The sequence below is a fragment of the Molothrus ater genome, chromosome 11 (assembly GCF_012460135.2).
Source record: "Molothrus ater isolate BHLD 08-10-18 breed brown headed cowbird chromosome 11, BPBGC_Mater_1.1, whole genome shotgun sequence".
Taxonomy (NCBI): Eukaryota; Metazoa; Chordata; class Aves; order Passeriformes; family Icteridae; genus Molothrus; species Molothrus ater.
Window position 1 is genome coordinate 1,970,035 of NC_050488.2, and position 25,008 is coordinate 1,995,042.

Sequence of the window (25,008 nt, forward strand, 5' to 3'; positions counted from 1 at the left end):
CTGTGCATTCTGCATCACCATTGCCATACACAGCTCACCTTCTCTGCTTCCCACTGTCTGCCTGTGCACCTGGGGAGGCTTCAGCAGCTTTCCCGGTCTTTGTAATCAAACATTTTTCTGTCCCAAGTCTTTGTAATCAAACATTTTTCTCTGACAAGCCAAAGTGGGTTGGGTTGGCAATGGTGATATGAAATTGTCTTTGTGCACACAAGTATGTGAGACCTCAGTGAGCAGGGAATGAAGCAAGAGGAGACCAGAGAAGACAGTTGAACCCAGATTTGCTCATGGTTTTTTTGGACAGGAATTCATTATTTGGTCACAAAATTTAGACATTTAATGATAAGCACTTGAAAGGGCACCTATGAAGAAAAGAGCCTGTTATGATTGTGAAACTGCAACTTCCTGACTTTGTTCAAATGCTCATGTTTGCAATTTGCTTTCCCAAGGCAAAGCCCAGCTGTTGGAAGTGCTGGACACCCTTCAGCAGGAGCTGGCAGCCTGTGAACTCTTGCACAAGCAGCCCATGGAGCAGGCACAGAGCCCACGGTCCCTGTCCAACCCCCTGGTGATCTCCTGCTGAGCCCAGGCAGCCCCAGCACAGCTGGAAGGAGGAATGAGGGACATTTGTCCAGCTGGAAGGAGGAATGAGGGACATTTGTCCAGCTCAGCCACACCTGGACTGGCCAGGAGCGAGCAGTGACCCAAGGGAGGAGCAGCAGCCCTGGCTGGGCACAGCCCTGCCTTACCTGGACTGCAGAGCCCAGCCCTGGGGTGCCCCTGGGACTGGGCTGGCACCAAACTGTGCCCACCACCCTCACCTGACCCACAAGGATTTACAGCTCTGCAAAACTGGGACTGGACTGGCACCAAACTGTGCCCACCACCCTCACCTGACCCACAAGGATTTACAGCCCTGCAAAACTGGGACTGGGCTGGCACCAGACTGTGCCCACCACCCTCACCTGACCCACAGGGATTTACAGCCCTGCAAAACTGGGACTGGGCTGGCACCAGACTGTGCCCACCACCCTCACCTGACCCACAAGGATTTACAGCCCTGCAAAACTGGGACTGGGCTGGCACCAAACCAGACTGTGCCCACCACCCTCACCTGACCCACAGGGATTTACAGCCCTGCAAAACTGGGACTGGGCTGGCACCAAACTGTGCCCACCACCCTCACCTGACCCAGACTGATTTACAGTCCTGGCTATGCAGGGGCTGGGCACAGTTTGCAGCCTTTGTGGAAGCCCCACTCCAAAGCCAAGGCAGCCTGTGTTATCCCTGGATTTGTTATCCCTTACCCTACAGGTGACAAACTGAATGATAAACATACCCAGGAGTGTGTGCCAGCAGTGCAGGTTTTAAGGGCTCTGTGTTTCTCACTCAATTATTCACTTTATTTAACTCTGAAGCTAGACTTTTTTACTGCTCTGCTGAATTTTATATTTGCAATTATAGAGATGCCTTAGGAATATGCAGCAGCCTTTCCTGACAACAGTCAGATTTTACATAAGAAGTTAAAGTTAAGTGCTTGAAGGAGGTCCAAAGCAATCTTGTTCCCAGGCTCTCAGGGAAAGGAAGGGCTGAAAAATTCACTTTGCTGTCATTCTGTGTTAGCAAACAACTCGTGCAGTGCACAAGTGAGTTCTAAATTTTAATTTCCATCAGTGCAGCTGCCGAGACACAAAATTAGGCCCCACCTGGAGGCCAATTAATATAAAGAGCTGGGCCTAATTGTGGTGCCATGGAATGTTTTAATCAGCAATAAAGTAACTCCTGGGGCAAAAGTAAAAAAAAAAAATAGGTTTCTTCCAAGGTGCTTTTGCTGTGTCATTCACCTGCCAAACAGGGGCAGAGTTCCTAAAAGAGCCAGCTGAATTGATGTTACTGAAAAGATGCACTGTGGATCTTTGAAGAATGTGATTTGCCTGAGATAATGATGCCAGTGATGAAATAAGATCATTCAACTGTACATGTGTGAATTTTTCCCAGGAAAAAGGTTTTCATACAGGAATAAGGTCCACAATGCAAGCTGGGGAATAAAATTTCCATTCCTTTCCATTCCTTTCCACACTGTGTGGCTCACACACACCTCCCTTGAAAACTGTGGCACCTTTGAGCCACACTGGGAACAAAAATTTGTATTATTTTAATTTCATTTTAAAGGAGAGAACAAAAGGTGTTATGCAAACAATGAAACAAACTCTGTTCAATGGTGTTTTACCTCGTTGTTTTTTGTATTTTGGGGGTTTTTTGTGGTTTAGCAGAGGAAAAATGTAAGAATAGATATATATTGTTAATGTACATTTTTCTTAAAGATACATTAGACAGGACATATATACATAGGGAAATATTCATGCTCTAAGAAATAAAACTGTCTTCTAATGCTAAATATATTACTAACAAAATACCAGAGCATAATATACTGTTAGTGAGTATATACTGAGGTACATGCTAGGATTATATTCTACAGAAACAGCCTCTAGCTGTGCCACAGGCAAAAGTTTAAATGAGCAGAAATCAGATCCCTGCTTGGCTTCATTTGCTAAAAATCCCAACAAGTATCAGCTTTTGTTGTGTGCAGCTCTCTGACTTTCCCAGGAACAAGGCAGAGGTGTAAAGAGGGGAAATGCCAGGAAATGATGAAATGAGCCTGATCTGTGTGTTCAGGAGCAGGATTCTAATGCAGGCACACACCTGGCTCTGGGTCCTCATTTACTGCAGGGTTCTTGCAGCATTTGGATTTGTCACCATCTGGACCTTTTCTCCTGTTCCCGTGTCCCCAAACCTGGCAGTCTATTTCTCACAAATTCACTTTTAGTTTATTAATTTTCTAATAAACCTGCAAACTGGCCCTAAAAGGAAGCTTGGGTATTTTCTCCCCTGTTTTTTCCACAAATGATTTTACTTCATCCTCAATGTCCCTTCCCCTCCCAACAGCCCTCCTCACTTCCCATTTGGCAAATTTGTCCCTGGGTAACCTCTGAGGGGTTCACACTTCTAGCACAAATGGCATTTTTCAAGGAGAGTTTCCTCCTCCCATTATTTTTTTTGTTTATAGGAGGCATTAACTATTAGTAAATTAAAGCCCACCTGATCTGTAAAGTTGTTTAATAATTGTCCCATTTATTTTTGAAGCTCTCTCTGGAGTATTTGGCAGGGAGGACTCATCCCAGATGTTACTCTGAGTCACAGAATTTTTGCAGCAGATCAGAGTGGCCTTATCCAGCCAGAGCTGCTCCGAGGGGTTCAGTGCATCTGTGCACACTTTGGGAGGAAAAAACCCTGGAATTCAAACTCCTCCTTTCCATTATACTGTCCTTAATCCGTACATGGGGATGGGAGGAGCTGGGACTAGGAAAAAAGGAGCACTTTTAAAATAAAAACGGAATAAAATGGAATCGCTCAGTGTGAGAGTGACTCTAAACCTTCACAGGGTGCATGTGACATGTGGCATTACCAGCCACAGGGCCTCTCTCAGATTTATCATTTCATGGAGTTTAAGACACAATTCTTTGGTATTTACACTGTCTTATTTTCTTAATAATTTTATGTGTAATTCCCCGAAATACAAAAGCTACAGAGTGTGTTTCCTAGTGTGAAATTAAATTAAAATCATCCTTATGTCCTTAATTACACTTTACTTTCAAAAGACTGGGATTTTCAGAGGTCTTGGGTTTCTATTCTGCTCTTCTGTCTCTTCTTTTTGCCTCAGCATGCCAAAATAGCTCAACTGCATTTTGCCTCCCCAACTTCTTTCAAATTACCTCGAGGCTGAAATCATCACACCCCAAACCTGGACTGAGGTACCCACAGAAGAGCTCAGCTTAGCAGAACAAAACCTCCTTGTTTTATGCAGCTCACTAATTTCTTCACTCAGAAGGGCTGTCTGAATCACAGCAAACTTCTCTGAAATGAGACTCGTTCCTTAAATGACATTATTTCCCAAAATGTTTCTATTTTCCTGAACTGGAACCATTTCAGACTCTGTCTGGAGAATTGCCTGCTCCTAGACTTGATCCCCCACCCATTTCCAGACTGTAGGAAAAAAGAAGAGAAAGAAGAGGCTCAGAGGAATTCTAAAATTCCCAAACTGGCATTTTAGACCCAGTCACCAGCTGGACAGCAAATCCAATTCATGGCCATTTACTCCTGCCAATACAACTGTAGTTTTGTCTCATGAAACTCCCAAAGCTCCATCCAACAGCAGAGTGTCAGAATCAGGAGGAAAAGGTCTCCTTAAATTCCCACCTCTGCAAATAGAATGGATATAATTGTTTTTAAGAATACTTATTTGATAAAAGTAATCCAGCTCTTTATGAGGAAAGAAGAGGTGAGAGATCATGAGGAAAAACAAAAGGGAAGGAGATTTAGCAAAACTCTTACTTTTCATTTTAATCAACAAGAAAATAATCTGGTGAGATAATGGTCTTTGAATTGCAGATCCAAGAACTGTGCCCCCCTCCCTCCAAAATGTATCTGAAATATCTGCAAAGACTCTGTATAAATAAGTTTTAACTACAACATGTTTCTCTCTGCCAAAACCTGCAGCACAGAACACAGACAGCTGTTTGGTTTAAGTTCAATAATAAATAAATAATAGGAAAATAGGAAATAAATAATAAGAGATAAACCAGAATTGACTCTGCATGAGGAGAAGGCTCTGGGGAGAGCCAAGAGCCCTTGAAGGGGCTCACAGGAAGGTCAGAGGCAAGGGGCTGGCTTTAAGCTGAGAGTGGGGCTGGATGGGACCATGGAAGGAAATCCTTCACTCTGAGCATGGTGGGGCCCTGGGACAGAGTGTCCAGAGAGGCTGTGGGTTCCCAGATGGTGGGGCCCTGGGACAGAGTGTCCAGAGAGGCTGTGGGTTCCCCTGGGAATGTTCCAGGCTGGGCTTGCAGCAGCCTGGCCTAGTGGAAGGTGCTCCGGCCACGGCAGGGCCTGGAATGAACGAGGAGAGCTTTAAGGGCCCTTAACCCAAACCATCCTGGGATGCCATGAGTGTCCCACAAATTGTCCTGAACTGCTCCTGTGAGCTCTGCTCCTGCTCAGGGTGTGACTCCTCCTCACCCTCACTGCTCCTCCTCAGGGTGTGACTCCTCCTCACCCTCCCTCATCCCCCTCAGGGTGTAACTCCTCCTCATCCTCACAGCTCCTACTCAGGGTGTGACTCCTCTTCATCCTCACTCTTCCTACTCCTCCTCATCCTCACTGCTCTTCCTGCTCCCTCACTGCTCCTCATCCTCTCTGCTCCTCCTCATGCTGTAATTCCTCCACATCCTCACTGCAGGGATGGGCAGCCCAAATTCCTCCCTCCAGGCAGCTTCCCCTGGCTCACAGTGGGCAGGAGTCAAACCCCAGGGAGCTCCCTGTGTTCCCTGGGGTGCACAAACCAGATTACATTCTTAATTACTGGTTTCTGATTCTGCCTCAAAGAGCTGTGAGGTAACTTATCTCTGCCAGGGAGTAAACAAGGGCTGTGGGATGACATTGAAAAATTATCAGTATTCAAGTGGTTTCACCCACGTGCACCCTGCAAAGCAGAAAGGTCATGAGAGCTGAGGGTTTGGGTGTTAGAGTTTGAGATAATTTCTGTACTTCAAGGTTTTATTGTTTGATAGCCTTGGTTTTGCTGATTGCTTCTCATTGGTGGTTTTTTTTCACAATGACAAGTGGAAAAATGGTCTCTAACAAAGGCAAGGTCCAGTCTTTTGTGAGGAATTTTCTACCTCTTAAGACTGCCAAAAACAGATCAAGAAAAAAAGAGAGAAAATATATGGAGGCTGATACAATTTGACTTAAAATACCATTTAGATTAAAAACATTATTTTGAAATAAAGAACCTGCAATACCCATGGGAGGATTTTTTTGTTTCTGGGCTGATTGTGGGAGTTAAATCCATTGCCCAGGCAGTGCCAGCCCAGTACACAGCAGGAGGAGCTGCTGTCCTGTCAGACTCTGCAGCTCCAGCAGCACAGGGGACAGCAGGAGCCACAACAGGCTCTGATTGCTTCTGAGCCAACATCTGTCATGCCCAGGGCTCAGACACACCACAGAACTCATCCACCCAGGGACTGATGGGCCCCAAAAACGTCCCCAGCTCTCAGGTTTGTTGTTGCTGAAATGGCTCCCGAGGTGTTGAAAGTCTCTTTTTTCCCAGCCCTGCGACTGAAGAAGAAGTCGAGATTCCTCAGCTCTGCTTTTCAAGGTTGTTCATTTTCTCTTATCTATAACATTCTTCTTCTGACCTGCTGAGATCTGTCCATCAGGTCAGGCTGAATCACACTGACCACCCTCAGGGCAGTGTTATCTTTTTATGCTAAGAACTACATGTACTTTATTTACAATAATTTTCCAATACCTATCACCTATGTTAGACAGTCTGCCTCTACTCTAAACCAATCAGAAGTGCCACCAACACAGCAGAAGATGGAGGAAAAGAAGAACAAGGAGGAGAAGGAGAAGGAGAACGAGAAGGAGAAGGAGGACAGGACATGCCCAGATTCCTCCATCTTGCCTCTTGAACCCTCATTCTAAATCCCCACAATTCTACTTTTTCACCCTGTGATAAATTCACTAACATTCTACTCAAATCCTTGTGGCTTGTAAATCTTCACACAAAGTTGGTAACTTTTCCATGGGTTAAAATCAAAGGCACAGGTGTCTGTGACTCCGTGCCAAGGTCTCTGAGCCCCCTGCCAGGGTCTCGAGTCCTCCAGGGCAGCCAGAGCAATGTCCTGGGTTCCCACACCCAGCTTTGCAGAGCATTTGAAAGTCACTCACAGATGGGCTCAGGTTTTCAGTATCATTTTCTTTTGCCCTGCCATGGGCAGCACAGAGCACATCCCACTGCCATGGAAAGCATTCCCAGGTCACCTTCACATCCCAGAGCAGGGGAATTTCTGTTTTCATGAGGGTTTTTTCATGAGGAAGGATTTTCATGAGGGCTGCAGCAACAACTCCACATTTCTGTCACTCAGAAATGGCATGTCACTCATTCTGTCACTCATTCTGTCACTCATTCTGTCACTCGGGTGCCACCGACAGAGCAGGAGCCTCTGCCCCAGGGGATGGGGAGGAGCAGCCCAGGCGGGCTCAGACTCTGCTCTCCCACCTGGAGTCATCCAGGAGGGAAGCACAGCCACTGCCTGCTCCTCTGCAGCCAATTGCAATGGAAATTAACACTTTGGAATTGGTGTTGATCCCCCACCCATTTCCAGACTGTAGAACAAAAGAAAAGAAAGAAAAGGCTCAGAGGAATTCTGAAATTCCCAAGCTGACATTTTAGACCCAGTCACCAGTTGGACAGCAAATCCAATTCATGGCCACTTTTACTCCTGCCAATACAACTGTAGTTTTGTCTCATGAAACTCCCAAAGCTCCATCCAACAGCAGAGTGTCAGAATCAGGAGGAAAAGGTCTCCTTAAATTCCCACCTCTGCCAAAACCTGCAGCACAGAGCACAGACAGCAGTTTGGGTTTAAGTTCAATAATAAATAATAGGAAAATAGGAAATATATAACAGGAAATAAACCAGAATTAACTCTGCATGAGGATAAGGCTAATTGTGTGCGGAAGTTCAGCAGCTCTGGAGAGCAGCTACCAAGTGCAGCTGGAGCTGCCTTCACACCTCTGACTGGAGCCCCAGAGAAATAAAACTGACAGAGCCTCTAATTCAAGGCAGCAACTCACACTGAGGGAGATATTGAGCTGAACAACAATGTATTGAGGGGAGAGAGAAAAGGGACAGGAAGGATTTCAAATCCTGAAATACAAAAATATTTCAGGACATAAGAGGTAAATAACTACAAGGGTAGGCTCAGAAAACACCAAAGAATAACTGATGCAGGGAGAAGAAATCTAATTTTCCCAGCACCTGGTAGTGAACACTAAACCTTTAGAATGAAATCCAGATGTCCAGATCTGCAAAGGAAGTGTTTTAAAAAGATACTCTCTGGATAGGGAAGAAAGAGAAATTTTTCACATTGCATTGATAAACCTGGAAATTGTCATTCTGTGGTGATAATTTGAACCACAATGAGTTGCACTCAAGGGCTAAAGTCTGAATTTTCATTGCAGGTCTTCTGGTTTGTGTGCAGAGCACAGTCCTCCATCCCAGCAGCCACAAGTGTCATTTTTTATTGCTGTCCTTTGTTTTCTTTTTTGCAACTCTAGAGTTTGCTGTGTGCTTTTCCCCCAACCAGGAATAAAGAGTGCACCCAGCAACTCCCATTTCATCAAAGGAAATTGTTGCAAGTCATTTAAGGAGACCTTTTCCTCCCGATTCTGACACTCTGTTGTTGGATGGAGTTTTGGGAGTTTCATGAGACAAAACTACAGTTGTATTGGCAGGAGTAAATGGCCATGAATTGGATTTGCTGTCCAGCTGGTGACTGGGTCTAAAATGCCAGTTTGGGAATTTTAGAGTTCCTCTGAGCCTCTTCTTTCTCTTCTTTTTTTCTACAGTCTGGAAATGGGTGGGGGATCAAGTCTAGGAGCAGGCAATTCTCCAGACAGAGTCTGAAATGGTTCCAGTTCAGGAAAATAGAAACATTTTGGGAAATAATGTCATTTAAGGAGTGAGTCTCATTCTGCAGACTGTACCATTATTTCATGGACTGCACAAGTGATTCCCAATCTCCTGAGAGTTGAGCATGGCCAAGATCACAAACCATTGAAAAGGACAGGAGAGAGGAAAACAGCAGGGCTGAGACTCTAAAATAAATCATACTTGGCAATTCAGAATCTACAGGAAAGGAGATTCTACTGACAAGGACTGTTAGAGGGAAAACTCTCCAGAATAAGTAGGAGAAATCTGAATCCCTGCATCACCAGAAACACCATCTTTGACAAAACATCTCTTTCAGTTCACTTAAACTCTTCCACTTCCATTGAATCCCATTGTGTGATGGAAAAAAAACCCCAAATGTCATGAGAATCTAACCTGGTTTATAATGCAGAGGCCTTTAAAACCTTGGTTTCCTTTATTCCTTTGCTCATGCAAGAAAACAGCAACTCCAAACTTGCCAATCTGCTCCTATTTTTGAAGCAAAAGAGAATCTAAAACTAAAAAGTAGGAAGGCTTCTCAAATCCTATAGGACATTTGACATTGCCTTATAATCAGAAACAGAGTTAATGACAAAAATCAGCACATCAGTCCATAACTACTGGGACTAAAAGTGGAAAGAACTAATTCCAGCAATGTGGATGAAATCTCTGGCAATTCCTCACTGCAGATTCACTTCATTCCTGCACAGATGAATAAACACCAGAAATAGTTTTAAAGCTGCATCTGCTGTTGAATGATAACATTTTGGAGACCTGGTCCTCACTCCTGCTGAAAATAAACAGTTGGAGATCTCTGAAGGACAGTGGAATTGTAGTTTAGGCTATGGCTGACTCATAAATTGTCACACAAGCAAACAACAAATATAAATCACATTTTTCTTTCTTTCTTCCCCATCACTCCTTATCCAGCCACTGCCAAATAAAAATTTCCACACAAGTTACAGCAGGTTTGGACACAGAAATGCTGACTGGTCACTTCATGACCCACTATGACCATGTTACAGTGCAAGGGTGCCAAATAAACCCCAAAAAAAGGCTTGGAAGTATTTTACACAATTATAAGAGAAATTACTCAGTGCAGAGGGATTAATCCCTGCCCCCTCAGAGCAGTGAGGTTGTGAGTGCACAGTGTGTACATGGGCCAGGGGCTTTGGGGGCACCCCAAACCAGGGCCAGCAGAAAGCCAGGACACCCTAAAAATTGCCTCAGCTTGTGTGAAGAAAGATATGATTTGTTTGCAATTAAAAAAACATCTGGCTTGAATAATAAGGAGGGGAAAATTTTATTTCTGTTCAGAAAGTTTAAAGAAAAAAAAAAGAAACCAATCAAGAAGAGGAGAAAAAATCAAAGTTGCCAGACAATAGAGGAGAAAATGATGTCACCATTCCAAGAGAGCTGACACCACAGGAATCCAGTCTGGCAGGGGAGTGTGCCCTTCCCAAAGTGTGAAATGAGTCCTGCACATGGAGCCATTGCCAAGAACATCATGATGGACACTGGGAGCCTGGGAAAGGTGGGAAATCAATGAAATCAGTGCAATCTGGGGTGAGGAATGATCCCAGCAGAGTGAACTTGAACAAGAGATGGGTGGGGACACCAGGGGGGCACAGGAGGCACCAGGGACACGGTGGGAGCAGGACAGCACAGCCACACTGCCCCTTGCACCTGGCACCCCCAAAATGCAGCCTGGCCATGGTTCTGAGAAATAAAAGCAAGAGTTATTTACCTGTGTCAGGGGGTAGCTATTTACCCATTAACACAGGTAAATATTTTTGCTATTTTTTTGCTATTTAAGCTATTTTTGTTGATTTGAGAGGAGAAATGGAGACCAAGGAAAGCAGCAGCAGCACAGAGAAGAAGAGCAGTGCTGGGTTTGTCAGAGCCTGGGCTGTGGCTCTGCCTCCCAGACAGTGCCAGGGACCTGGCAGGGCAGGTCCTGGGGGCAGAGGAGAGCAGGTGATGCATCAATCCCTCCTCATAGCTGGAGCAGGGACAAACTTGGCAAGAAGAACAGGAATTTTCCTGCAGTGAAACCCTTTGGCCAGAAAAAAGTGCAATTCATCAAAGTGAAGTTGGTTTTGTTGCTGTAAATTGCTCCAGGAGCTGTGCAGCCCAAGCAGCACCCCAGGGCCTGGGGCTCACCCAGGAGGGGTGCAGGAGGTGGGGATGGATGGAGAGCAGAGATCTCTGCAGCCAGGACAGGAATTTGGGGTTTATTGCAAAGGGCCTGGGGGCAGGGCCCTGCTGGGAGCTGCCAGGCACAGCTCAGAGCAGGCCCCAGAGAGGAGAGGGGGAGAGAGGATGAGAGGGTAAGAGAGTAAAAGGGTAAGAGAGTAAAAGGGGTAAGAGTGTAAAAGGCAAGAGCTAAGAGACAGGAGGTAGGAAGTGTGAAGTTCCCGTTCCAATACAATAAATCTTCTGTGTTGAATATTCTGATTCTCACTAACCAATCCAGTACAAGATACAAATCCTATAGCATTTACATACAGCCTATAAGAATCATTACATTACCATACTGTGTCACATTTTAAACCCTAAAAACTCCTCTTTGTGCCCCTTCTGCCAAGCTGTAGGGTCTGCTCTGCCCCTTGGGCCTGTCTGCAAGCAGAGGGTGTTGTTCCATCAAAAGGGGATCACCTTCAGCAGCCACACCATTGTTTTCCTGTTGTTCAGTAACTAAAGTATCTCAAAGCTTGCTTTCATTTCAATCTCACTTATAGTTTCCATATTCTCAAAAGCTTTTGCCAGACAATCATATTTGTAAGGCTTTCCTGTTTCCCCTTCCCAACAGAGGGGAACATTGGGTAGCACTGAGGAGGGACTCTGGCCTCCCACCCCATCCCAAATTCCCTCCCCTGCACTGCTCACCTCCTGGCTCTCTTCAGTCATCCCCACTGGAGCTGCTCCACTCTGCATCAGTAACTGCATTTTATGGAATTAAAGCCAGTGCTGCCACATCCTGGGTGAAACCCTGACCTATGGGGCCACCTCAGCTTCGCATGCAGCAGATTAAAGCTGCTTTTGAATAAAGAATAAGTGATCTATATCAGATCAAACAACTCAAATCTGAAATAATCAGATGGTAAAAATGATCCCTCTATTGTTTCAGATACTTCTACCTGTCACTCATCACTGCCAGTCTGGTTTAGATTTCCTTTTACCTATGGTTTACATGGGGTGCTTCAGGGTTAAAGCACAGTAAACATCCTTTAAAGTACCTATCTATAAAGAAATGCAATTTATTTAGACAGGTTTTTCCTTCTCATCAAGAACTCCATACCTACAGAATTATAATAAATGCTACAATCATTTAAAAATTACTAATATTTAGTATTTCCCTTTGGCTTTAAATGCAGTCTCCCAGTAAGAACATTGACCTTCACCTCATTAAATAAATGCAAGTCTCCAGCAGTTCTGATCGAAGAAAGTTGGATAGATTCTTATATATTAACATATATATAGTAAAAAAAAAAAAAAAAGTAGCAGAGAAGCTGTAATTTAAAATCAACTTAAGGAACTTTCCACAGGTTTAATGAAAGATTCAAAATCTTTAGTTTGCCTTTCTAACCAAAGGAAGCACAATCAGTGTTGTATAGTTACATATACTTGTATATATAATTCTATTTTTTTCTAATATATTCTCACCCAGAGAGAGCTTAAGCTGACCTTGAGTTGAAAGGGGGTTCAGGCAGAATTTCCTGCAAATTAGGGCTAGTAGGAATTTCTCATTTTAGACATGAAAGCTTTTCTTTTTGAAAAGAGTGTTCTGAATAATTTTTGAGAGAGATGTCAGCCAATGCCAGTACAGGCATCCCTATGCTGAAACATTTGAGAATTTATATTCTACAGCTCCAAAGCAGCAAAAAGCAGTAAAACCTCCCCTTTTCTCTGCTACTTTACTGAAAATGGCTTTGGAAAAAAGCATCAACAATGTGGGTGTTCTTTGGAAATGTGGTTCTTAAACACCTTGAGCAAAAAGGAAAAGCCAAGTAGGTAAACTCAGCCAGGCACAATGTAAGGCACCAGGAAACACCAAAATTGTCAAAGTCTTGGGTCACTAAGGAAGTAATGGGGGAAAAAAGAGGTGTAGGGGAAGGGTCTTCTCACCCAAATAATCTGGTTTTCAGTGAAAAAAAAAAATAACACAGAATTACAGATCCATAAAAAGATCCCTGAGAATTTTCAGATGAACAAATTTCCCCTGCTAGCACAATCTGATTAAACAGAGTTTTCCTTCTTTACCCACTGCCTGCACTGCAGTTATTGTGTCACTGGGTTTGATATTATTCTCTTCCAGGCTGAATTTTCTTCCCTCTTTCTCCAGTTTTACCCCAGGAGCTGGAAATTATTTTTATCTTTATTTCCTTTATTTTTTACCTGGCTGCTTAAACATAAGGAAGAATCACCTCTAGCCTGAAACCAATAGTATGTGAGATATTTAAGGAGTTGAAAGGAACTTGCTTGAGGCTTGGAACATCAACACCAATGGTTTAAAACAGCAAAAGGGAATGAGCCCTTGTCACAGAGGATTTTTGCCTGAAGAGATGGGTGATAAACTTAGGTTGGTTTGTTGGTGTTTTTTGGCAGAGGTATTGCCAAAATCAAAGTGTGGGGGAGAGTTAATTTTGTTTGCCTTTTCAGACAGATGATGTTCCTGCTCATATTCTGTGCACTTATTTCAGTAGTCTGGTCAGTGAAATACCAGAGGCCACAAGATTTATTCCTACTTCAAAAGTCCAGTGCCAAACACACTCGTGCTCAGAGAGCTGTGCTGCCTGCACTCAGTTTAATAGCAGAAACATCCCCAAAATGAGCACCTCAGACAGTCCCTGTGCCAGTGAAACCCTCCAGCAAAGCTGCATTCACAGCAGTGGAACACTCTTTTTCATCCTTTTGAATTTCAGAGCGAGCTTAAGGAAGAATTGATGGGATTTGGATGTGTTTTTCCCATGTGCCAGAGCTGCAAGCTGAGCAGAAGCTGAGGTTTGTAAAACTCTGTTCAGCTGCAGTGCTGGAACTGGAGGCAGCACAGGGAACTGGCCCTGTGCTCTGGAAATACCCTGCTCCAAGTCTGGCTTTATTCACAGAGATTAATCAGAAATGTCACAGAGTTTGAAGGGCAAAAAAGGGAAAAATAATTGTGTTCAGTAGGAAACAAACTGGAACCTCCAAAAGAATGGAGATGGTGAGTAAAGGCAAAAAACAAAACCCCAGGCCAAGCACTCTGCTCTCACAAACATGCTTAGGTCACAGTGAAAGGGCCTTAAAACAGCATCCAGTGCCACTGAAGGGGGCAGTGAGCAGCACTTATGGGAATCCCAGGGATTTCTCCTTCCTCATCCTTTCAGCTGAGGACACCTCATAATTCAGAGCAGTTCATGGGATGACTCCTCATTACAAAAAAAAAAAAATAAAAGGAAAGTAAAGTAAAGCTGGCAGATCTTCTGTAGCCACAGAACCTGAGCAGTGCCCTTTAGCTGGAGCAGCTGCAGTTGCACAAACAGCCAAGGCACGAGGCAAACCCTGAGGGATTTCAGAGCTGCTGATCAGAGAGGACAGGAGCTCTGCTCCCATTCCAGGCTCTGTTTCCCCATGAGAGGCAGAGGTGCTGTGGCTGAGCTGTGCCTGTCAGCCTGGGGAGGATGACACCACGAGTGGCACTGCAGGACAGCATCAAACCACCAGCATTTATCACAACTGATGAGGAAATAAATTGTAAATAACCTCCAACCAGCTCCATTAAATGCAGGAAGTTTCACTGGATACATCATCAACACTGGGCTGGAGACACCAAATGAGGGCAAAGAGATAATTACATAATGCAGGAAGAGGCTTGCAGCATCTTTTAATGAATGTACAGTTCTCCTCAGAGGAACTGCTGCTTATTTATACCCTGCTATAAGTGACCATGTGATTAATTCAGCTGCCAGCTTGATCAAACTGACTCTCCAAATTGTTTGTATATCAGCATTCTGTGATAGGAAATAATAGGATTAGCACAGCAGCATTTTCAGCTCTTGAGATTTTATCACAGGTCACACTATATAAAGGATTTCTTTCAGAACCCAAGGCACTTGATCAGCTTTCATTAGCAACCTACAGCCTGAAGGACCTGAAGGAGCAGGACTTGCAAAATGTGCACTCTTATGGCTCAAAATATCAAGCCCATTAAAAAAAATTAAATATTCTACATGGCTTTGAAATGCAAATATCAGGGTTTGAGAATGCAATGCTAGAACTGGAAATGGGGGCTGGCAGTAAAGTTATCTCACATCCTGCAGCAAACACTGTGGTTGCAGAGTTGGGGATTGCTCAGGACTGTGCTCCCAAGCCCAGGACAGCTCTGCACTCTGACATCTCCTCATGGGTGAAACATTCCCAACAACCCAGCTGCTGGCAGCAGGAATTCAGCAGAACGGGGTCAGATCTGTCTGCAATGACTTTCTGGGGCTCTCCATGAGTGCTCAGGAGTCTGGGCAAACTCTCCTGCAGTTCTTTGCACAGCAAACAGCTGGGCACATCTGCAGGGGTGGGCCCACAGTCAGTGTGGGGCAGCAGCAATGGGACTGGAGCTGCTCTCACTGGGGAAAAGTGATTATTCATCAGTAGTTCATAAACCAGAGCTGACTGGTTTGTTTCAAAACCCAGGAAGCCATAGCTTTGTAAAGGACATTGGACATTATAAAAATAACCATTTTATCAGTTATGGACAGTGAGTGAAATTCCACAGTGAGTTCCCAAACTCATCACCTGGGCTTTCCCAATGTAGTCTTTTATATGAGACACTAATTAATATCTAATTGGTCTCACCAAGAACAATTGCTCAGTGTGGCCATAAAGTTCAATGCCCTGCCTTGTACATTTCCAACTCTTCAAGTAGAAAATAGCAGGGTTTAGTAGGAAAATGCAAGATGTGTCTGGGGGTGTGTGTTCTATTGCCATCTGTCAGAGCTGGGGCAGGTATCTGCTGTTCATGGGGCAGTTTTCTTTATCTCTTCCACAAACCCATCCTCCTTCAGGAGATATTTTCTGTCCATGGCCACTGAGTGCCCCTGCATGGCTGATCCAATTCCATCATCCCATGGGGAGAAGCTCTGCCCAGGGGAGGAGCCAAGCATTCCTACCTGGATCCAATCTGAGGTTTGGGACAGCCCAGCAGCCTTTGCCCAGTGCATTGCCAGAGGAGCAGCTTCTGCTGCCCTGCATGGCCAGAGGGAGCCCAGGCCCATCTCCAGCAGCCCTGGAGCTGCAGAGGAAAACTCCTCCCTTGTGCAGGATCCCTGCTCCAGCAGAGCCACAGCTGGCACTGCAGGAGGGCTGAGCCCCCATGGGATGGGGCTGTGCCACCCCCTGACACACAGGGGGACAGGGCATGGGCTGACTCTGGCAGGGGTTTGGTTTGTATCACTGCATTTCATTTTAATTTTCCTGGTAAAGAACTGTTATTCCTATTCCCACACCTTTGCCTGAAAGACTTTTAATTTCAAAATTGTAATAATTCAGAGGGATGGGGTTTACATTTTCCGTTCCATGGGAGGTTCCTGCCCTCCTTAGCAGACACCTGTCCTTTCAAACCAGGACAGTTTAGCTGATGATTGAGCTGATTTTGTTTGTCACCACTCTCCTTAAACAAGGACCACACCACAACACTCAGAGTGCTGAACAATCTCATGCATTTCCCAGCCCTACTCCAGCTGTTATGCAACAAATTGGTAAAAATGCTTAAAAACCTTTATCAGACTTGCCTGAAGAGTTAGCAGAGTGTGGGAACAAGGCACATTCATGGATAGCTCTCTGTCACACTGGGAATTCAGCAACCAAAGGCCCAAACAGCTGGAACAGAGCAGTGAAATCATCTGGAACTGAGGACACCACATGCAACCATTTATTCCAGGAGAGGAGGGGCTGCTTTGGACTCCCTTTAATGTGGTCCATGCACTGAACCTCCATTAGCACCAATCCCAGAGATTTCTAGAGGGAATATTGCAATTTAATTTAATATAAAGGTATGCATGGAAAATAGAAAGCAGGAGATCTGCTCTGACAGCTTAATCCCAATCCTAAATAAAACATTCCCATAAATACAGCGTGGTGTTGTGCCTGCCTGGAACACTGCATTGTATTTTTAATGACAGTGACTGTGCATAAAGAGCTAGAAGAAAACCTGCTTTTCATTAGAGCCAAGCCAGCAAGGCAGAGAGGGGCACAGAGCCTCCAGCTTGCCCAGTCCAAATTGACCATGAATATTTTCATTAATGGGCTCAAAACCCCCCAAGTTCCATAAAACACAAACATGTGCTTTTAGCCCTCTGATGTAGACAGATCACTTAATACACACATTTTGTACCTCAGACTTATTTGTATCTTGGAGACAATGGAAAACAATATCCTAAAAAAGAACACAAGATTTCATTCTTTCAGGCAATTCTTTGGAACTGAGAAATTATAGCTAAAGGGCCGACTGGGGGCGATGCTCAGAATTTGAGAACAAATAGCTTGGATGACATCTAGTGGGAAAATAAGCAATCACCGGGTGAAATTGTGAATGGGGAAAACAGCAAAGAGGGAGGTTCTCAATGAAAGCAGGCACGAAGAGAGAGAATTTCTTGATAAAATGAGTGGAGTACAATTTAGGAGAAGAATTTCCTAAATGACAAGACTTTATCCGCCTGTGGAATAATCTGAGGAAATGAGATTTTGGATTTGACAGAGGGAAAATCCCATTAGCAGAACCACAAAAAATGTGCAGCAGGAAAAAATGTGGACAGGAGGAAACTCTGAGCCCTCCTAAGTGGAAATACTCAGAAAGCTTTGACAGCTCAGTTCTGCAGAGTGAAGGAGCTAAGAGGAAAATTTTGGCCTTCAGGCAATAATAGCTCCTGCTTTGAGAGAAACCACAGTTTTTCTTTAAATCATTTCTGCCAGCAATATTCCTTGATGTGAGAATGAATTTTGTGATTGATTTTTTTTTATCCTTCTTCTTGCTTATTTGTAGAATTCATTAATTACCAGTGACTCACATCCAATTACAAAGATCTATTTTGGTTAGTCTACTCTCACCAAAACCTATTTGAAAGTACAGAAGAACAGAATTAATCAAGGTGAGAGATTTTAAATGAGGAGCTGGCAGTGTGAGGTGGGCACTTTTTTCAGCCCTGGGAATGGAAACAGTGCTTGAGAAAACTTCTGGCCTTCCTTGGTCAAGAACAGGTCACTGTCAGCAATAAATGCCTGGAACTCCTTAAAAGGGACTAGAAAAGGTAATGGCATCTTGTGTCTGAGTTTGCTCTCAGCAGGTCACACGTTTGATCTGCTCATTTATCTCCAGCTTGCAGCTTTTATTCTGAACCAGGAGGAGAGCAGTAATCTCCCTCAGCCCTTCTCCTCCCTCAATGAGCACGCACAGCCCCCACAGAGCTCACTGCAGGAGTCAAGGCCTCCAGGGAGAGCTGATCCAGAGAAAAGGGCATTCAGGGGACAGGTGAGGAGAGAGGGGTTGTTTGGGACATGAGGGTGTCCAGAAATCCCTCTCCACTGAGAGGAGGCAGAGCGTCCATTCACAAAAACTTCACATGGATTCTCTCTGTGGAAAAAAATTACTTTCATACCCTAACAAGATTATAGCAGATTATAACTATTTTTTTTCAAATTGGCTCTTAATAAATCATCTTAAATGAAGAATCCTCATTTGGCCTACAAAAAGCCCTAAAATCAGAAATGCAGAATGCAAATGCCTGGTGCTTCTGGCAGCCAGTCCCTGCACACCCTGAGCTCCACAGGGAGCTGGAGCACGGGCCAGGGGACAGGGCTGGGGACTCAGCAGGAACAGCTGGGCACATCTGGGCACCTCTGCCACACCAGGACACCTGGAGGAACACAGGACTAACTGAGGGATATGTCTTGGTTTGGAGAGACAGGTGCCTGCTAAGGAAGGCAGGAGCCTCCCCTGAAATGGAGAATGTGAACCCTCCCCACCCCTCCGAATTGCTATAAATTTTAAATTAAGGGGCTCTCAGACAAAAAATAGGGGAGCAGGAAATAACAGTTCTTTAATAGGGAAGAAAATAAAAGGATAAAATAAAAAACTGCAGTAAACTAAAACAACACTGCCAGAGTCAGAACACAACCTGACACCCTGTGGGTCAGGGTGTTGGTAGCAGTCCAATTGGAATTGTGGCTGCAGCCCTCCTGCAGTGTCAGGGCTGGTTCTGCTGGAGCAGGAATCCTGTAGAAAAGGGTGTAGTCCTCCTCTGAAGATCCAGGGGAAGAAGAGGCAGCTGCTGTTCCTCTGGGGAATCCAGTGGAGAAGCGTGCTGGTGTTCCAGAATCTCCAGATTCTATCTGGGTAGGAATGCTTGGCTCCTCCCTCTGGGCAGAGCATCTCACACTGGGATGCTGTAGTTCTTATCAGCCATGCAGGGACATTCAATAGCTGTTATCAGCAGATGTCTCCCCAGTTGTGGAAGAGATAAGGAAAACTGCCCACTTAACAGAAGACACCTGCCATACAGATGGTAAATAGAACACAATTTGCTATCCAGGACTGGATAGCACAAAATGGGTGTGGAGTCCGGCCATCCAGATGTTGTCAGTGCAGAAGGACACAGCATTTGATTTCACTGTGTGACAGGAAGGTTTTGATCGTGTGGCAGCACTCCTGAAGGCACAGAGGCACAGACTGTGCAGGCACAGGGCACACAGACACCCATGGAATCATGGATGTGCTCCCCAAAGGCAGGGGAAGCGCCCGAGGATGGGAGCACCATGAGCAGTGCACTCACAGCCATCCCCACCTGACAGGCAGTGATGAACTGCTCACCTCAGCACGGGAGGAATCTTCTCCTCATCTCATTGAAAAGATCACAATTCTAAAGGGCTTTGAAGTATTTTTGTCTTTTCCCCCTGGCACTGTCTGAATTGCCTTTTCAAATGCTAAAGAGCAGAGATACACAGTAAAGCATTTTCTTCAGGAAGTTCCTAAGGAAGTTCCAGCTCCTGGTAACTCATTAGACCCTAATGAAGAAAAGTCCTTTAAAAATAAGTAAAAATTAGACAACAAGGATTGCTGCCAGGATAATTTATACACCAGAAATCTCCTTTCCTCTCAGGAACATCCACTTATAAAGAAAGGACAGCTTAAAACCACAGCTCTGCTGCAAATCTGCAGCATGAAAACCTCACCTGGGCTTTGCTTCCAAAAGCAGAACAGATCTCCAAGCCTGTCCCCAAGCCAACACTACCCAGAACTGGCCTGAATGGAACAGACCCACAACCAGCTGGGTTTCCAAATGCCAGCTGCCATCAGAATTCTTGTGTGCTCATGGCTGGTAACTAAAGCAAAGGAAAACTTACATCCAAAACTTTGCTCACACATCAAATTGAAAAGTAAATTCTGTTTTTGCTTTCCCTTCACACAGACATGGCATTCTGTCTTTAGATGAACAGATACATGAGTATTACAAACTTGTATGACCCTAATTTACTGGCTTTGTGGCCAAATACATACAGATATTTCAGAAACCTTCCTTTCACCACTTGGAGTTATTGGTTTTGAACATGGGTGACCCAAATTAAATACTATATTTTGGGTGACTTCAACACAATTTTATCTCTTTTAATTCAATGGCATTCATATTTCCTTTCTCTGTTCCTGTCTTTCTCTGTCCCCTAATGATGTCACCGGCCTACCATGGTTATTTTGATGTTATGGTGTGCTTTTAAAAGTTTTATTAAATGGTGAAAAGGCAGTTATTAAACAAACTTGGCTGACCAGTACAGAAAAACTCAATTTCACAGGCAAACTTCTTCTCCCTCATCTGCTGGGGCTTGTGTGTCTCAACAGCTCTGGCCCAAACTAACTTTCATACCTGGAGATTTTCTGGAGATAAAAAAAAAAAAAAAACCACAAATTTCAGATGAGTTTTTCCAGATCCCATCAGATGCAATAGGAAAAATACATTAGGAACAAAACAAAAATCCCAAAGCATTTCCTCTTGTCTGCAGCAAGCACAAGACCCACCCCAAGCACTTGATGCCATGGCACAACCATAAATAGCAGCTCTGGGCTGCTGCCCCATCCTGCAGAGGGAAAAGCTGCCCTGCCACCCTTCCCTGGGGACTCTGAGCACTCAGCCTGCCCTGCCAGCCCCACTGCAGCACAGGGACAGGGACCAGGAGGGGCCAGACAGGGTAAGTGCCAGCCAGCACCTCCCCAGCTCTCCCTTCTGCATTTCTGCCACAGTTCTGGTTTCTCTTTGAGTTTGGGTTTCTTGCTGCTTCTATATTTAATCAGAAGAGATCATCTTTTCCATAAATAACAATTAACTTCTTTTAGCCAGCTGTCATAGTCTGTGCTTCTAAGATGTTTACTTTGGGAAAAAGAGCTCTGGTAGATTTCTTGAAAGATCACTGATGAGTACCTGGGTTCAGAGCAAAGATACTCAGAATACCCAGTTCTAGATTTCAGTTTATCTTAATGGCTGCAAGAGGGTTTAAGGGTGAACAAAACAAAATGTAGTGTATGTACCAATGTCAAAAATTGGTTAATGAACCATCCTAGCAAAAAAGCCTGGGGGTGGGGAGGCGGGTGGAAGCACAATACAGAAGGTAAATGATGACTGTCAAGAGCAGAGTTAAGTCTGGGCAGTTATAGAGGATACGTGGAAAAGAAAATAAGCAACAGGTGGCACAGGACAAAAAGAGGAACCACAGGGTATTTGTCAACTCACTGACAAAGACATAGAAGATGGCTAAGAGGAGTATTTCAGCTTCTGAAAGAAAGAAGGTTTTCAGACATTTACAATTATTCAATCCCTTAAGCTTCATTTTGAAAACTGGTTTAAACACACAATTTTAACTCTAGATCTATGACAATATGGAAGCAGAATAGAAACCTTTACCTAAAACTAAACTGGCTTTTTCCATCATCTCCTGGTGACATTCTGCCCCAGAATTTTGATCAATAATATTTTTTGTACAGTTATGAAGGGAAAACAATGAACCAGAGAGGAAAGGGAAGAACTGTGCTCTGTCTTCAGTGTTTGTGCTGAAGTTGAGGAGTGATTCTGTGGGACATACAGAAAAAGATTTTTGTACAATTATGAGTGGAAAACAATAACCAGAGAGAAAAGGGAAGAACTGTGCTCTGTCTTCAATGTTTATGCTGAAGATGGGGAGGTTCTGTGGGACACATAGAAAGCTAAAGATTTGTCATAATTGAGACAGAGACAAAACAAAGCAACACACTCCATTTCCAGAAGGCTTCAAACCCTGTTTTTATTCTAGCATGCATGCTTGTTCTACATTCTTACAAAGCTCCTAAGTTTACACTTTACTCACTGGTCACGAGAGACAAGCAAAGTGCTTCTTGGAATAGGCAGTTACAAGTTTCTCCTATTTATCCTTTCTTTCTTGGTTTCTATGTCAACAACCTTGGTAGGGAATTCTTTCAGGGGTAAACATGGATCCTCTTGTCAAACTTCTCAATGGCTCACAGAGGTCACTATAAAACCTCTTCCACAAAGGTTTTATTCCAGAAACCTAAACCTGGGTGAGAAATAACCGCTGTGGAACCACGCCAATAAACTTCACTTCTTGTTGTTTCTGCAGCTGGAGATGGAGCTGCTGGCTGTGCTGGGCTGTGCCCTGCTGCTCCCCACGGTGCTGGGGGAGGATTGTCCATCCCAGTGCAGCTGCTGGTCCCTGGGGGAGCCGTGGGGGACAGGGGTGGACTGCAGCTCTCGGGGGCTGCGCGCCCTGCCCGCCCTGCCCCGCCTGACCCGCATCCTGCACCTGCACAACAACAGCCTGGCCTCCATCCCTGCCGGGGCCCTGGATGGCCTGGGCCACCTGCAGGAGCTGCAGCTGTGGGACAACCCCTGGCACTGTGACTGTCACATCCTGTACCTGAAGCTCTGGCTGCAGGATTTCTCTGCGCCCCGCGCTCACCCGGCTCCGCTGCGCCAGCCCCGCTCCGCTCAGGATGAAGCCCCTGGGGCAGCTGACTGGGAATGACCTGGGTGTCTGCACCAGGCTTCTCCCAACCAAGTGTCTCCAGTTCTTCTGGAGAGACCTCATTTTAATTGCTGGAGCAGTAATTACCCTCCTTTTAGTGGCGTGGGCTCTGAAGTTCTCCAAAAAGCTGGTCTGTCAGCTCCGCCTTGGGAGCCGGCGGCTGAGGAGGAGCACCCCCAAAACCCACAAGGTACTGTGAGCTCTTCCCTGCCCTGGCAGAAACTCCAAACTCCTCCACTACAAAAGAGCACTGGTAGCACTGGTTTGAATAGTCAGTGCTAAAAAAGCCCAAAGTTTGGGTCCTCAGAAGAGTTGGATTTAATTTTTGTCCAAAAAGAAACTTGGTGAGGTTTGGACAGACAACTCCACCCTGCGGCCATCTGCTCCTGTGAAGAGAAGATTCCACATCTTTAAAAATCATTTAACTTTCCATTTTCCCACTTAATTCTCAGCTCTTATAGAAAGAAGATTTACACCCCTACACTTTTTAATAAATGGAGATGAGCACCAATTGTATTATTTTAACAAATCTTTTCTCACTGTGAGTTTACAGCCCATCAGCATCTCTCGGTGTCCCAGGGGGCTTGGCAGGACCATTCCTGTGTGCAGGAAAACCCAGCCCTCTCTTCCTCAGGTTTAGGAGCTTCCTGCCACCAAAAGCACCCAGATTACACAGACCAGACACTGAATGCATCCCTGATTGAATGCAGTTAAAGATGGACTGGTAATGGCAATATAATCAGCAAAAAAATTTTGAATCTTATGGAATTTCCTGGAGGGTGAACAATAATAAAGCATCCTATGTGGAACTGAAATAACAGGTGCTTATTGAACATTCATATTGACCCAAATTTGATCTCTTTCACTATTCTAAACATTTCTGATTAAATTTCTAAGATATTTCCTGAACTTATCCTCTGGAGATAATTTTAGAATATTTCCCCTGGACTGAGCTTTTCAATGTTTTAAAAGACAACAACCATTCTGTACGAATGCAGAACATTACAGAAGAAATGCATCTGCTATCTCTCATGGAATTTCCTACATGACATTTTTTGTTCCCCCAAAATGAAATAAATCATTCACACTAAAAGCTTATCTCTCTGTTCTGTGCCTATAAACTAGATATGCATGCAATAGTGAACTGCTTTACCACATGGCCTCAATAGTACAAATATTTTTAAAATGAGCAATTAGTGAACATTTCTGCTTGCACCAACCAACACATCAAATAAGATGCACAGAATACAGGAAAAAATAATTGAGAGAACTTTTCTGTCCTTATAAGAGGAAAGAGGAGGGAATCTCTTCCATGGCAGTAATTCACATTCTACCAAAACAGCCTTGCATTTATAACTTTTCATCCATTTGGGTTTTATCTGGGAAAAAAACCCTCTGCAAAAGGGGCAGCTGGAACTAACTGAGGGTCAAAAGCAACACTCAGTGTTTATCTGGCAGGGCCACTGTGTCATGCTTAGCCACAAACTCCATCAAACTGCATAAATAACACTACAGCTGCTAACGACATGCAAAGACAGGAAAATACTTCAGCTATCAAAATGAAACACACAGGCAGCACTCCCAAAATGGGTTTGGAACACTCCAGAAACTGTTACTGCATCCTGCCTGCAAGGGCCAAACTGGTGGTGACTGTATCTGCTGGCACAGTCTGGGAACACAGGTGTGACTGCTGGGATGATAAATAAAATAAAATAAAATAAAATAAAATAAAATAAAATAAAATAAAATAAAATAAAATAAAATAAAATAAAATAAAATTGAAATAAAATAAAATAAAATAAAATAAAATAAAATAAAATAAAATAAAATAAAATAAAATAAAATAAAATAAAATAAATAAAATAAAATAAATAAATAAAATTAGGTTTGTTTCCTCAGTGGGCAGGAGTCAGAGTCAGCATTATTGACCAAAACCTCACAGTAGCACACAGAGAAGGTTTGTGTGAACATCAATTCTGGATGAACAGCAATTCTGTGTAGACTGAAACTCAATTAAGGTATTTAATTGAGGAATATTTGCAGGTTTCATTTATTAAATAGCACAGTATGTGAATCACCTTTTTGCCTAAAAATTCTCTATATTTTGTTAACACTGGAGCAAACAGCACTGCTCAAGCTGAACTGTCCAGCTTCCTGCTTGCCTTCTGCCAGGCTTTAGTTAGAGTTTATTGCAGGTTTGAGCTCATGCAGCAGAGCAGTTTGCAAGGCTCCATCATCACAAAACACTGCTCTCCTTTGTGCTACAGGGCCACCATCCTGACAGAACGTGGTTATTATGATTAATATGATTATTAATGTGCTAACAGCCAGCTCTGGAGCTCCCTGAAACACAAGGCAGCTCATTCCCAAAAACCACCCTGCCCCAGCTCAGAGCAGGCTGAGTAAAACAGCCCCAGCTCTGC

The 25,008-nt window shown here is 44.2% G+C and overlaps 2 protein-coding genes across 4 annotated transcripts in view; both read left to right on the top strand.

Annotated features, from left to right (window-relative positions):
* Positions 1–3,641, top strand: part of LOC118700303 (EF-hand and coiled-coil domain-containing protein 1-like) — a 41,512-nt gene extending 37,871 nt beyond the window's left edge. For 2 of the 3 annotated variants that reach the window (XM_036404699.2, XM_036404694.2), the window contains exon 8: positions 447–3,641. In XM_036404699.2, coding sequence (XP_036260592.1) covers positions 447–580 — 134 coding nt within the window. In that variant the 3' untranslated portion in view covers positions 581–3,641. The remainder of the gene's footprint in view (positions 1–446) is intronic. The other variant, XM_036404696.2, reaches the window with a different exon arrangement.
* Positions 3,642–20,664: 17,023 nt separating this feature from the next.
* On the top strand, positions 20,665–23,198 carry GP9 (glycoprotein IX platelet). Its single transcript, XM_036404721.1, is given in 3 exon segments — positions 20,665–20,761; positions 22,181–22,507; positions 22,509–23,198. Coding segments are annotated over 2 exon segments (597 nt in total). The 5' UTR covers positions 20,665–20,761; positions 22,181–22,186; the 3' UTR covers positions 22,785–23,198.
* Positions 23,199–25,008: the final 1,810 nt, after the last annotated feature.